Source organism: Mercenaria mercenaria, chromosome 17 (assembly GCF_021730395.1).
Source record: "Mercenaria mercenaria strain notata chromosome 17, MADL_Memer_1, whole genome shotgun sequence".
Classification (NCBI taxonomy): Eukaryota; Metazoa; Mollusca; class Bivalvia; order Venerida; family Veneridae; genus Mercenaria; species Mercenaria mercenaria.
Genome location: NC_069377.1, coordinates 49,108,991 through 49,124,932, shown reverse-complemented (window position 1 = coordinate 49,124,932; position 15,942 = coordinate 49,108,991). Strand labels below are relative to the sequence as shown.

At 34.6% G+C, this 15,942-nt stretch overlaps 1 protein-coding gene across 1 annotated transcript in view; it reads left to right on the top strand.

The window, feature by feature from the left end:
- LOC123537069 (transmembrane 7 superfamily member 3-like) overlaps positions 1 to 15,100 on the top strand; it is a 36,564-nt gene extending 21,464 nt beyond the window's left edge. The window contains exons 6-11 of the mRNA XM_045320622.2: positions 981 to 1,167; positions 5,497 to 5,580; positions 6,243 to 6,476; positions 7,704 to 7,801; positions 11,254 to 11,416; positions 11,697 to 15,100. Of these exons, the coding sequence (XP_045176557.2) occupies positions 981 to 1,167; positions 5,497 to 5,580; positions 6,243 to 6,476; positions 7,704 to 7,801; positions 11,254 to 11,416; positions 11,697 to 11,986 (1,056 nt within the window). The 3' untranslated portion in view covers positions 11,987 to 15,100. The remainder of the gene's footprint in view (positions 1 to 980; positions 1,168 to 5,496; positions 5,581 to 6,242; positions 6,477 to 7,703; positions 7,802 to 11,253; positions 11,417 to 11,696) is intronic.
- Positions 15,101 to 15,942: the final 842 nt, after the last annotated feature.

The following is a 15,942-nucleotide window of genomic DNA, read 5'->3' as shown; positions in this document are numbered from 1 at the left end:
TAAAATTTGACCTTGATTTTGACCTAGTGACCTACTTTCACATTTCTCAAGCTACAGCCTTCAAATTTGGACCACATGCATAATTTTGTGTACCGAAAGAAACTTTGACCTTTACATTGACCTATTGACCTACTTTCACATTATTGAAGGTACAGGCCTCAAATTTGGACCACATGGATAGTTCTGTGTTCCAAAATAAAATTTGACCTTGATTTTGACCTAGTTACCTACTTTCACATTTCTCGAGCTACAGCCATCAAATTTGGACCTCTTGCATAGTTTTGTGTACCGAAATGAACTTTGACCTTAATATTGACCTAGTGACCTACTTTCACATTTCTGTAGGTACAGGCTTCAAATTTAGACGTACATGCATAGGATTGTGTACCGAAGCAAACTGTGACCTTGACATTGACCCAGTGACCTATTTTCACATTTTTGAATATACAAGCTTTAAATTTGGACCACATGATTGTATGGATTTGTATTCTGAAGTGTAATTTGACCTTGATTTTAACCTAGTGACCTACTTTCACATTTCTTAAGCTACAGCCTTCAAATTTGGACCACTTGCATAGTTTTGTGTACCAAAATAAACTTTGACCTTAAGATTGACCTAGTGACCTACTTTTAAATTTATCAAACTACAGCCTTCAAACTTGATGCACATGCATAGTTTTGTGTACAAAGAACTTTGTCCTTGAAATTGATATAGTGATCTACTTTCACATTTATCAAGCTACAGGTTTCGAATTTTGACCACATGCACAGTGTTTTGTATGGAAATGAAATTTGACCTTGAGCTAGTCATTAAGTCTTAAAATTTGGAATTCTCAAAAATGGCACATTGGTGGGCGCCAAGATCACTCTATGATCTCTTGTTATTATTGGAGCCCAGACTGTCCAGCCTTGCTATTCTGGTGTTCATGTTGCTTTTGTACTGGCATGATATAAAGTTTTCGTATGTTTTTTTTTTCTAGTTAAACAAGTTTTCCAATACACAAAGTCATAAATCTTTTGTGGATGTGTCATCGTACAGTCACCGTGGAGTGGTATATAACACGATGGTCAAGTTCAACAAAGATGATGTACATACACGTGCTGTGTACATCCCTGTAGTCAGCTACAGATGTGATATTGAACATACTGATATATGCAAACAAAGAGGTATAGTTGTTGCATTACAAAGAATTACAATATTGAGTAGAAGGCTTGGAACCACCAGACTTCAGCTTAAGGTCTCTGTATGCAAACTGCTCTGGGAAAAGACTAAATAAACAATAAGGTTAAATCACATTATATCCATTTTAGAGAGGGTGCAGTCGGAATTTAAGTTTTTATGCTCCCAGCATTATAGCGATTGAACTGTCCATCCATCCATTTGTCTGTCCATTCATACAAACCAGATTGCCTACAGCCCACATTGATGACCTGGTTTAGATCATGCTCAAACTCAACAGTCCTTGTGGCAAGACTACAAACTAACCTTTATATAGATGACCTTGACCTTCATCCATCTGTATGAACAGATTGCCTACAGCCCACATTAATGACCTGATTTGTTCATACTCACAGTCCACAATCTTTGTGGCAAGACCTACTCACTGATATATATATTAATGACCTTGATCCTCATATAACCTACCCTTCAATCTTAAAACCTTAATTAACGACAGTTTTGGTCCTACATCTCAAATAACCCAATTTAGATCATACTCACACTCGATAATCGTTGTAGCAAGACCTACAAACTGACCATATATGATTTTCACCCTTAAACTTAAGACCTCAAAAAGCAACATCTTTGGTTATACACCCGTGGGCATGATTTTGCGTTTTGAAATTGCAGCTTCTTATTGATTAGCACCATGTCTTTCTTTTAAAAAGCAATATGTTGTAAGTCAAGGATTTTTAAAAATAAGTATTATTCAACCATGTAACTACTCCAGGGTTTCCTCTGGGTCAATTTCACTTTGCGCCAACAAATTCGCCAGTCAGGAAAAGTTTGCGCCAGTGGCTCTCAAGTTGGAGCCAATAGTCTGTGATTGGCGACATACCATTTTCTTTTTCAATTTCTTTTTCATTTGATTCTTTACAGTAACCATGCAATTTGCTCTTGAACCAGTCTATCCTAATATCACATTAAATCAAAAATAGTTTTTAATCTTCTCATTTTCAAGAACATTTTCTAAACAAAAGTAATTGCTCAATCTATAAAATTATCCCTTTATATAGTTTGCCATTTTTAATTATCTCCCTTTAAGGGTCATTTTCACTAAATAGATGTTTTTAAAACATGAATATTTATCCTAATATCATATTGAATCAAAAAAAAAAATTTAATCTTCTCAACCATTTTCAAGAACATTTTCTAAACAAAAGTAATTGCTCAATCTATAAAATTATCCCTTTATATAGTTTGCCATTTTTAATTATCTCCCTTTAATGGTCATTTTCACTAAATAGATGTTTTTAAAATATGAATACTTATCTCTTTATTCTTTTAACTTTTTATTTCAAAATTAATTTAGGTCATTTATCAAAAACAGTGTTGTTTTATATTATTTCATAACTTTTGAAAAGCTTTTTAAAATGCTTAAGTTTCATTATATATATAACTAAATTTCTATTTCCTTTTATACATACTAATGTATAGCGAAAATACCACCTACAGGTATTATTAGCACTTTGTTTCGAAGCTCTGGGGTTGAGCTTTTTAAAATTATCCCTGTGTATCAATGCTTTACGTTGGGCAAGTAAAAGAACCAAAAGAACTGCTTTAGTTCATTTGTATCTCAAAAATTCTCCGATTGAAATTATACAACCGCGACTGATATTTACGAACGCGTAGATTTATTTATCAACGCTTGTGCAAAATTTATCTATTTACGATCGGAGAATATGTGTATCTTTTGATCGCGCTTTGACGTGTCATTATTTCCTGCATTTTCTCGGTCTCAATTACTTCGGTGAATCGGATCGTAAATTTATCTCGCGTTTTCTGCATCATAAAAAAGGTGGTGCATTAGACGAAGCAGGCAGCTAATATTTCGTTTCATTTGCTTTCGTGTAAGTAGGCGGGGTTAAATTTGGCGAATCAGATTGACTGATAATCGTTCTTGCGTGGAGGAACGCTCTAGTGACTCGGCGAAGTTTTAAATTGTGCCCCGAGGTGTAAATCGATATTGACACGTTGTGTATTCTCTTCGTGTAGTGTTAAATATCGGATAATCCGTTATTGCGTCATTGAGAAAGATCAGAAGATCAGATCGACGATTATCTTGTAGGCGCCAATGAAACTCGCCAATAGCACACTCTCGTATGTAAGGATCTGTGACGTCACCGATAAGGTCTGCTATCTAAAAATAGCACAGCACTCAATTTGTGGACAAACAACCAGTGCATTCCTTGTACAATAGTATAAGTAAACCATAAATTTTGCATTTATTTCGTTATTTTTGTTCAGGTTTCTAGCGTGCACATCGCAAACAAATGTTTTTCTTCACTTTTTATTTCACTAAACTAGCCGAGAAACTCTTTATTTTATATCCATGTTAGAATTATCGCTTTTTCATCAATATATATGTATGGATGGATAATGTTATTATATAATTCTGTTCTTTTTGTGACACGTTCAGTTAAAAAAAAAGAATATTTAAAAAAGTAGAATAACTCGGGAAAATGTATTAACACCAAATGGAAAAACGTTATTTAAAACAAAAATGTATTCACAGATCCAAATTGTTCTTCTTAGTTACTGTCATATATTAACATTATATTTTAGTAAAAAATCTTCCGTTTTAATTGTTTGATTTAATAGATCTATCTGTGAATGTAAAATCGCATAATTTAAATTCACTGAAATTTTTAAATGTTATAAACAACATATATATTTTAATGTCAACTGTCATCCACATTATTATTTTCGGCCACATATTCAGTTATTCGTTGAAACAATTAACACCTCTGTGATATACATATGTTGTGTTTTATTACAGATGACCCCTTAGTGTGACATAATAAACTAAAGATATTTGACTTTTGATAGTAATATTTAGATGTTATCTGATAAATATATGTTTGAATCTAATGCATCACCATTATTTTCTACCAAATCATGCATATATTTATATGTATTTTTAAAAAGGATAGATCGAAATATTTGATGGATCCACACCGACCACTGACATCGGTGATCATAAATGAGTTTTCGTCTTGTGTTGTGTGAATCAATTGTTTAGAAAAAAAACAACATGTAGTTATATTTGTTATGATTTTAATTCTGCTGATACATTCTTTGGACGTCATGAATCAAAATGATTTAGCATTAAAGTTTCAACTACAAGTGCTCTTTGGTGTGTCGCATCCGAAAATATTGTAACTTGTTATTAAGCTGTAAACCGTTCTTTTTATGCAAGATTTAAATAGTATAATATGGAGTAATATGGATGCCATGCTTCAAAATAGTGCTCTTTATTTGCTTAGTAGGCCCGTTTTGAATCGTTTTCTTAAAATAATATGTCTGTATATTTTGTATATTCCTTACATTCGTTCCAATATATTTCTTTAATTAGTTATTTATATTTTCATCTCTTATTTATTCTGTTAACGGGTGTGACAATTTTATACAGATGGAATGTTACATTTTTAATTCCCAGATAGCTGATGATTCATTATATACAGAAAACGCGCTCTTGTCCGCAATTCGCGCATTGCATTATGGTATAACTGCTGTATGTTCTATTTATAGAACACGAGAGAGTGCTATTAAGGATTTTTAGCGCCAGAAATTATATTTTGTCGCATTTGGCGCCATTGGCGACCGACAGCGGGAACCCTGCTACTCTGGCTTCTTCAAAGTCGAGCTTGACTTAAAAAAATAGAGGTATTCTACCTCACCAGAGCATTGATGTCACACTGCACACATGGTCTGACATGGCTCAGTAGTCATTGTATATAATAGACTGAAACTTCAAACAAGCCTTCTAGACCTACTAAAGTAACTAAGTTGGATAACTCTTAGTTGAATTTAATATAAATTATAGCCTTACTTGGACAAAGAAAAGGTGAAAGTTTTGCATGCAACTAACTATCATGAATGTACCTCGGTAACTACTATATGTTTTGGATTTAAACTTCCCACAATGCTTCCCAGTCATTGAACATACTGATAACCTTTGATTCAATTAGATATAAATTATGGCCATTTTTCAACATAAAAGATTTAGTGAAAGTTTTTTATGTGATATTTACTGTCTATTCTTCTAACTGTAGCCAAGTAACATCTACATATATTGGATTGAAACTTTACGCAATGCATCCTAGTCATCAGACCTTATTAAATATGAATAATATAAATTGCTTGAGTGAGCCCAGATGATTGAGCCTCTGATGCCAAAGTGAGCGGTATTTCACTGTATTTCTAGTGATTGAGAAAATTGGAGCATTCCATATGAATTATTTTTTTCCTCAGTTTTGTAAATTTGTCTTTTTCAGATGTCACAAGTCTAGTTTTGTCAACTGCAGGAGGTCTTATTGGTCTTTTCCTATGCTTCTTTGGTCACAGATTCTTCAAAACAGGTATCAATGAAATGTTACAGCTCTATTTAAGAATCTTTAAAGCTAAGTGTGTGTTTTGGATTAATCACATTTGCATGACTAAGGATGTCTTGTATTCATATTGATCATTCTATGACTTGCAGTAAATAATGATTTATTAATTTTGAAAAATATTGTACTTACTTGTTAGCCTGTCTCAGCCATAGGGGCTTAGATTTGTGTCATATGTCTTACGTCACACTGACACAGTTTGGAGCTCATAATATTATGATAAATTTCCAGCTTTTAATGGTGGAGAAAGACCCTAGATGTTCTTTTTGGTATAATTTTTGCACAGCCTGAACCTGTGCAGAACCAACAAATTTCTACAAGCCAGCTAGATAGTTTTCTCATGTGGAAGAATTATACACCTTGAGATTGGTGTAAAATCTTCAACAGAGAGTGGCAATTGCTTCAAGGTCAGCCTTAACCAACTAACTTTAGGTGTTTTTGTAAGTATATATGTTGAAAACTCAGTTTTGGTTTCTTATGTACAAAGTACATTTTTCTGTTTTCTTCCACTGGGAGAATAATTTATATACAGAAAACACAAAGTACACGAAAAGCAACAAATAACCAGCATATGCGTGAGTAAAGTTGTCATACATACAGAACATACATGTTTTATTTTATTTCTATTTCAGAAAACTTTGTGTTTGGTTTCCTGATTTTTGGACTTATCTGGTACCAGGTTCTAACCTTGGCAACATACATCAGTTTTCTGGGAACACTTGCACTGGCAGCCGTATTTGGTCTGATGGGGGGCACCTTATTGCTAGGATTGTGGTGGTACCATGGGATACCAGTGATTAATGTTCTATTTATAGGTCTCGTCACTGGGTACCTTGTGTCCAGTGTACTGTTTTATACCCCATTTGGTAAGTGTTAAGAGAAATTATTATAGTCATGTACTGCCCAGCGAGGCAGAAGTTGTGAGTGGGGCTAGGGGTAGGATGGATAGCTGTATTTTTCTAGGGCTGCTTGTTAATCTGTTTCCCACAGGTAGCAGTCAAGTTCAAACCATTATACTTTCAACTGCTATTGTTGTTAATATCAATATTACGCATCAGCAAAAGGGTTTACGGTAGTTCTGCATGTTTGATAAACTGGAAGTAGTGGCATAACATCACTTATCCAGATAACATAGAATAAAGCCTGGACTCGGTATATGGAAATGTAAATTGTTTAATGTATTAATAGCAACCGGTGACTTACTTTCTCAAAATGGCAACATTACTATCTTTTTAAAGACAAGATATCATATTAAAACGTTAGATTTGTTAAAAAATTCCAAATAAAGTCTTAAATTAGTGTGTCTTGGTGGATCTTTTTTTATTATGGGCAAATATCTCAAAAACAAGCACATAAACCTATATGTTTTATTTTACCATATTATATACCATATATTATTTACAACAAATGTTATCAAAATTTTTATTTTCCCATGTGATCCATTATGAAAACTTGTGCGAGGTCCAAATTTTTCTTTTTTCTTTTTTGAATTTTTAATGCATATTCTGAAGATTTGGAAAATCAGTGTTTAATCAAATTCTGCATAATAGAAAAAAAAAACTGATATAAATGTGCAGAACTACTTTAAAGAGAAGCAATTAGAACTGATATGTAAATATTTGAAGACATTTTGTCTTAACATGTTAATTCGTATTTCTGAATAGGTTGGACGTTTTTGTACTCCTCTGACCCTGTAGTGAGACATTCACAGATAACTTTCTCCAGTCATCTATCACAACGTCATTTGTGGAAATTACCTTTATATATCATTTATGGCAAACAAGAAAATACTTTCACTGTCATTGTGTAGTAATTTCCAGGCATATGTATTCTGTGATGATTGACAACCAGTCTAAAATAATTCATATCCCTTCTCTGATTGATATTAGATAGTTGCTAGTTTTTTGTCATAAACAGGTTTATACTGGTTAGGTAGCTGCTAAAAATACCAACAACAAAGCAGAACAAGAAAATCTTTGTATTGTTTTATTTCTGTATTTTTAAAATTTCAATACAAAATAACAAAGGTCCTAAACTATATATCGGTATTTGAATTTTAAAAGTCATCTACAATGAATATTTATTTTTTGCAGGGAATCTCACATATTTAGAAACTCCGTTCAACTATGGAGCAACATTTGCCTGTGGAGTGCTGGTCATTCCAGTAATACTTTTGTTCTTTACAAGATTTGTAAGTTTATTTTTGGTAGATCATCTTTACGAGGTCAAAGGCCAACAGGGCTTTTTTCCTGACCAGTCTGTAACTCAACAATCCTTACAGGGATTTTAATATTACTTGGTACAAAATATACCCGTAATAAGACAACATGTCATGTGCAAGGGAGGTCAAAGGTCAACAGAGTTTTTTCCTGTATGGCCAGTAACTCTGTCATGCATTAAGGGATTTTGAGAATACTTGGTACAAATGTACCCCATAATGAGATGTGTCTTATCTGTAACAATCTGCGACACCCTTATCTCTATCTCAAAAGTCGAGGTCACAGTCGGATGGACAAAGGTCAATAGTTTTTTTTAGCTCACCTGTCACAAAGTGACAAGGTGAGCTTTTGTGATAGCGCAGTGTCCGTCGTCCGTCGTCCGTCCGTCCGTCCGTCCGTCCGTCCGTCCGTGCGTCCGTCCGTCCGTAAACTTTTTGCTTGTGACCACTCTAGAGGTCACATTTTTCATGGGATCTTTATGAAAATTGGTCAGAATGTTCATCTTGATGATATCTAGGTCAAGTTCGAAACTGGGTCATATGCGGTCAAAAACTAGGTCAGTAGGTCTAAAAATAGAAAAACCTTGTGACCACTCTAGAGGTCACATTTTTCATGGGATCTTCATGAAAGTTGGTCAGAATGTTCATCTTGATGATATCTAGGTCAAGTTCGAAACTGGGTCACGTGCTATCAAAAACTAGGTCAGTAGGTCTAAAAATAGAAAAACCTTGTGACCACTCTAGAGGTCACATTTTTCATGGGATCTTCATGAAAGTTGGTCAGAATGTTCATCTTGATGATATAGAGGTCAAGTTCGAAACTGGGTCACGTGCGGTCAAAAACTAGGTCAGTAGGTCTAAAATAGAAAAACCTTGTGACCACTCTAGAGGTCACATTTTTCATGGGATCTTCATGAAAGTTGGTCAGAATGTTTATCTTGATAATATCTAGGTCAAGTTCGAAACTGGGTCACGTGCGGTCAAAAACTAGGTCAGTAGGTCTAAAAATAGAAAAACCTTGTGACCACTCTAGAGGTCACATTTTTTCATGGGATCTTCATGAAAGTTGGTCAGAATGTTCATCTTGATGATATCTAGGTAAAGTTCGAAACTGGATCACGTGCAGTCAAAAACTAGGTCAGTAGGTCTAAAAATAGAAAACCTTGTGACCACTCTAGAGGTCACATTTTTCATGGGATCTTCATGAAAGTTGGTCAGAATGTTCATCTTGATGATATCTAGGTCAAGTTCGAAACTGGGTCACGTGCAGTCAAAACTAGGTCAGTAGGTCTAAAAATAGAAAAACCTTGTGACCACTCTAGAGGTCACATTTTTCATGGGATCTTTATGAAAGTTGGTCAGAATGTTTATCTTGATGATATCTAGGTCAAGTTCGAAACTGGGTCACGTGCGGTCAAAAACTAGGTCAGTAGGTCTAAAAATAGAAAAACCTTGTTACCGCTCTAGAGGTCACATTTTTCATGGGATCTTCATGAAAGTTGGTCAGAATGTTCATCTTGATGATATCTAGGTCAAGTTCGAAACTGGGTCACGTGCAGTCAAAAACTAGGTCAGTAGGTCTAAAAATAGAAAAACCTTGTGACCGCTCTAGAGGTCACATTTTTCATGGGATCTTTATGAAAATTGGTCAGAATGTTCATCTTGATGATATCTAGGTCAAGTTCGAAACTGGGTCACGTGCGGTCAAAAACTAGGTCAGTGGGTCTAAAAATAGAAAAACCTTGTGACCACTCTAGAGGTCACATTTTTCATGGGATCTTCATGAAAGTTGGTCAGAATGTTCATCTTGATGATATCTAGGTCAAGTTCGAAACTGGGTCACGTGCCTTCAAAAACTAGGTCAGTAGGTCTAAAAATAGAAAAACCTTGTGACCACTCTAGAGGTCACATTTTTCATGGGATCTTCATGAAAGTTGGTCAGAATGTTCATCTTGATGATATCTAGGTCAAGTTCGAAACTGGGTTACGTGCGGTCAAAAACTAGGTCAGTAGGTCTAAAAATAGAAAAACCTTGTGACCACTCTAGAGGTCACATTTTTTATGGGATCTTTATGAAAGTTGGTCAGAATGTTCATCTTGATGATATCTAGGTCAAGTTCGAAACTGGGTCACGTGCCTTCAAAAACTAGGTCAGTAGGTCTAAAAATAGAAAAACCTTGTGACCTCTCTAGAGGCCATATATTTCAAAAGATCTTCATGAAAATTGGTCAGAACGTTCACCTTGATGATATCTAGGTCAAGTTCGAAACTCGGTCACGTGCCGTCAAAAACTAGGTCAGTAGGTCAAATAATAGAAAAACCTTGTGACCTCTCTAAAGGCCATATTTTTCATGGGATCTGTATGAAAGTTGGTCTGAATGTTCATCTTGATGATATCTAGGTCAAGTTCGAAACTGGGTCATGTGCTGTCAAAAACTAGGTCAGTAGGTCTAAAAATAGAAAAAAAAACGATGTCATACTTAAAACTGGGTCATGTGGGAAGAGGTGAGCGATTCAGGACCATCATGGTCCTCTTGTTTTCATTTCTGGTCCATAATTCTGTCATCCATAAAGGGATTTTAATATTACTTGACACATACGGACCCAATAAAAAAAATTCTTGGTGTATTTTCTTTGAATATGATGAATTCGTACATTTTTTCCCACATTTTTCCACCAATTTGAAAATGAAATGTTATCAAAATTGAAATTAGATACTTAGTTATATTTATAGACACAGAAGCGATAAATGTAGATTATTATATATGTAAATTTTAATCCAAACTTCGTGTTATAACACTCTGTATATTATATTTGTTTATACATCATTGACAAATACCAGATCATTACATTTTACTGCAGTAGAGAAAATAAGTTGCCTTTCACTAGGGGACTTTGTACTATGTAGAAATACTTCATTTACTTGTTTTTGGTAGTTCCTCTTTTAAATACAAGATTTGTAACTTTATGTTTGATAGTTATATTACCGTACTCTTCTAGACTTTACATAGTTTATGTTGTGTAAGGTGTCAAAATTACTCAACACTGCAAGGTATTTACATTTTAATGTCATACACATTCATAAAACATTTTAAAACAAAATTAGACTCGGATAAGGTTTTTGGTACACACTTGTGTGAAAGGCAGTTGTTAGCTTGTAAATGTTCTTAAGAATATATGTATTCCAAGTTTAACCCTTATCATGCTGGACATGATTGGTACTGCCTTTGCGACCAGTGTAGATCATGATCAGCCTGCACATCCATGCAGTCTGATCATGATCTGCACTGTTTGCCATTCAGTCAGTATCTTTTTGGTAAGCACCCCTTTTAATAGTTAATGGTACTGTCCAATTTGGAAGATGGACAAGTTCATTATAGAAATTTAGAAGGGCAAGGGTTAAAAGTATTTTACTTCTATTTCAGTTGAGTATATTCAGCTGTGCAGTTGTTGGGTCCTACACATTTATGCTCATGTTTGACATGTACATACAGAGTGCACTACATGCCATTGTTCTCAACTCATTAAGACACGGAACAGATAGGTCCTACGTCAAAGTTATTGTCACTGGTCCTTTCACTCACTATGGTTTGTGTTTTTATATTGCTTTCCTGAAAAGTAGATTTTGAGCTGTTTCTGGTCTAAAATGTCATATGGAAAAAGTAAAGAAATTAAAAGTACATGTTCAAAGAAACAACCCTTTTTTCTCAATGCAGTGCATAAATAAATAGAATTTTCTTGGTCGTTTCCATGAAAAAGTTTTGCTGCTGCAGATGCATGATAATGATTTTGCAAGATAATTTAAATTTCAGTGTTTTAAGTTACAATTCTTTTACATGTAACTTTTGTGTTTTCTTTAATCTTTCAGAAATTGCATTGACAGTTGCCTGGCTAGTTCTACTCATTCTGGGAACAGGTTTTCAGTTGTTTAGAGAGAGAAAGAAAGCTCCATTTCCACCCTGTCCGCGCCAGCTAAGGGATAGAGCAAAAGATATGCGCCGTCTGCTGCAGTCTCATTCTAAACAAACCTCTCCTGAAAGAGAGCCTCTTTTAAGGGGAGGTAATCATGGGTTATATGGTGCTACCCAGAATGCACCAGTGCATGTGGAGGAAACAGAAAGCAGCGAAGAGGAAAGTTACAGACCAGGAATGATTTGATCATGTGAACAGTGATCTTTAAAGAACATTTTCCATTGTACAGAAAATTGTATATGTCAAAAGCATAGCCAAAGCAATGCTTGAAAATAGGAATTTATGTATAATTGAATGCTTTTTAAGTTAAGCTTTAATTTCAATTCATATACATGTATATTACTTCTGCATATCAAAAATGCTTTTCAACTGCTTTATGGCAGAACTCATCAAGAGAACAGTAGAAAGAAATGGGACAGAAAAGAGCACCAAAAGAAGGTCACATTGAATACCACTGATGCAATTTGATAGTGGGTGGGGGTGGGGGGTAGGGGGGTGCTCATGGCTGAGACTGAATCACTTGCCTCTCACCAGTGTGGTTTCAAAACCTCACTTGAGGTGTAGAATACTTCATGTGAGGAACCATCTAGCTGACTTACAGAAGATGGGTGCTTCTTCTCATCTGAAGTTGGAAAAGTTGCCATACGACCTAAATTGTGTCCCTGGGACTCTAAATTCAACAAAAACAAAAATATATCAGGTACCAGTTTTAGAAATGATCTTGCAAAGTTTCTGTTTCCATTTTTAAAGAGAGGTTACAAAGTTTCATAATTTGTTATATACATTATGCATTGTATATTTTCATTTTCCACAACATGTTTTACTCTTACTACTACACAGTGAATGCATCTTACTTAACTCTCTAATCATGTTTCATGTAACTTTGTTTATTACTCCCCTACTACCTTCTGAATGGGACTTATGGTTTGTCCCTGTCAGTGATGAGGTTGCTTCAGAATGTACAAGATATTCTTTTTCACAAAACATGGTAGGTACATGGCAAAGGGGAAAGTATGCACAACAATTTATTTTGTTGGTGCATCAATATTAGCTGTCACTGTAAATTGGTATATGCAACCTCAGTGTATCTGTCATATTGAATAAGATATCTGTCTGTAGTTACTGAATGTGACCTTTATCCTAGTGTCAGCAAATGCATCCCAACCTTTAACCTTGGTATAAGCTATCTACGTACCAAGTTTTATTGCAATATTTCATTCCAGTCAAGAAGTATTTAGCGACAAGCTTTTGCCTAGTTTGATTAACAGGGACCTTGACCCTGAAAAAATTCCGAAGTTGGGTCTTTATATAAGTTTGCTATCACCAAGATTGGTGGCATTTTGTCCATCCTAACTAAAGTTATGGGCCAGAAATTGTACTCTTTTTTTTTTAATATGACCTTGACCCAACTGAAATAAATGATTTTTGTTATTAAAGCTACTTGCCCAAATTTTTCAACATGTTCATTCCCACAAAGTTTGGCATAGAATGTATATGATATGACACTGAAAAATGATAAAGTGGATGAAAACAGAAAGAGATTGGTTGAAAATGCAAGAAGAATGTAAATTTTCTGCATTATTTCAAAAGTGTTGCAACGGTTTACTACCTTCTGCACAATATTTTTGGTTATTTATGAGAATAGCTTGCAAAGTTCTTATGTCAATATGTTTGTACCACTAGTCACTTTCAGAGTACTGACTCTATAGATTTTTGAGAGAAATTATTTTTCACATAATGCGGGTTAGTCTCTTTAAAAAGAAAGAAATTTCTTTTTTACTGCCACCAGGATTTGAAAAGATTCTTATCTGTTACCATATTCTCAACCATTCAAATCTCCTTCATTCCAAAAGGTAGCATAAGTCCTTTTGGCTACAGTAAATTTTTATGCGTAAAAGTGAAATTCGAAATTTAGATTTAACATGATTATTCAAAATATATTTGTGCTAGAGTTATGGTTCTTATACACTTCACTTCTTATCTTAGCTAAAATATTGTTGGGTTATAATGGAGTAAATGGGCAGAAAAGGATATATGAAAAACTTGAAAGTTGCAAAAAATAACTGACGATAGATTTATGGTCATCACTCATCACTGCCATCTACCTATATTCCAAGTTTGAAATCAGTCCCTTTCCTTGTTCAAGTTTAACTCGAGACAAGTGAAGTACAAGGAAAAATGAAAATAAGGGAAAACTAAAGATAACTGATGCTAGAGTAACGGTTATTGAGCGCTGCACACATCATCATCATGTATTTACATATATTTCAAGTTTGAAGTCAATCCCTTACATAGTTTTCAAGTTATACTCTAAACAAGCAGAGCTGGGATGGATGGTTGTTTTAATTACTATATGCCGTATAATGATTGTAGTTACTTACTGTATGTATAATAAATGTGTTAGCTGTTGCAATATTGTCCAAGGTTGTAACACAGTATGCACGTTTCTTTAACTGACATCTATCGTTGTGCAGTTTTTGGGTTTACTTTTGATATCTTTTTTTCAGTAATGTCAGTTTTTAAATTTTAATAGTGCATAATTTATGATAAATATTATACAGTTATTGCCTTGTAGTGAGATTAATATGCCCGAGTTTATAAAGGTGATACTGACCAAGAGATTAATATGCCTGAGTTTATCAACCCAGGTAAAGTAATATTGACCAAGGGCATAGTCCAAGATTGATTTCACTTTTTCCAAGTCAGTAACTCCTCATAAAGACTGAATATAAAAGGCAACAACGACTTTATTGTTAAATTGAACAACTAACTTGAATTTTCATATCCAAACATTTGCAGATGTTGGTAGGTTTTATTTCTTGTTACATGATATTTTAGCTTGTGTATCATGCTATTGTGACTTCATATGAGTTGCGCCATGGGAAAACCAACATAGTGGCTTTGCGACCAGCATGGATCCAGAACAGCCTGCGCGTCCACGCAGTCTGGTCAGGATCCATGCTGGTCGCTTAAGGTTTCTCTAATTACAATAGGCTTTGAAATCGAACAGCATGGATACTGACCATACTGCGCGGATGCGCAGGCTGGTCTGGATCCATGCTGGTCGCAAAGCCACAATGTTGGTTTTGTCATGGTGCGGCTCATATTTCTTTTTCATCTGTGATATATTTCTGTATTTTATAAGGGATTTGCTGTGCTACAGGTAACATGTATACATCCAATTGTGTTATTCAAGAACTGATTATAAATATACATAAAATGTGATAAAACGTATGCTATGAATAAAAATTTGTACAAATTAAGAAATGTTACTATTAAAATGTGTATGAAAATGAAAAATGGTTGTTTAAAATTTGTTTTTTATTCATCCAAAAAAGATGGTTTTGTTTGATATTATGTTATTGATGCTACTATATTTGTCAAGATTTACTCTTAAGTTTGAAGGAGTGTATAACGTATATAATAAAAGTCATCTTTGATCATGCATCTGGGCTTCAGAAATTGCCATTTTCTCTGTTTGTAGACCAATTTTGAGCTTGACTGTATGAAATATATTAAGAGCTGTTCTACACACCCCTGGGTCAACATCCAAAGCTAGCTTCAAGTTTTGATGCACTTTGAACTTCCCCTTTATTTCTGTTATTATTTGATGGATTTGCTTCCAACTTAAAACAATTGTTTTTCATCATCACGCACATCAAATAACTTTCAGGCCAGCACTGTTACCATTATTACATGAATTTTTAAAAGTATTATGAATAGTTTTGATACAGTTTCACTCTTTCTTGGTTATTACATAGTACATTTGTTTCAAACTTCATTCACATTTATGTCACAAAGTGCATTACTCTGGCAGAAATTTTCAATGAATTTTTATGGTGTCCCTTTTACAATTCTGGTTACATTTTCATGCACTTTCGCACTGTCTTAATTATTTCTGAATGGATTTGACTCAAACTGTTGTCCCACATCATCCACAATGAAGGTACAAATCACTGATAGCTCTAGTATTCTCAGATATGCCCTATTCCATTATCAAGCATCAATATTGTTGAGTGCACTGTCTCTGCTGATAGATTTTAATAATTTTTTAGCTCACCTGAGCACAAAGTGCTCATGGTGAGCTATTGTGATCATGCTGTGTCTGACGTGCGTCCGTCCGTTCGTCAAGTTGTCCATCC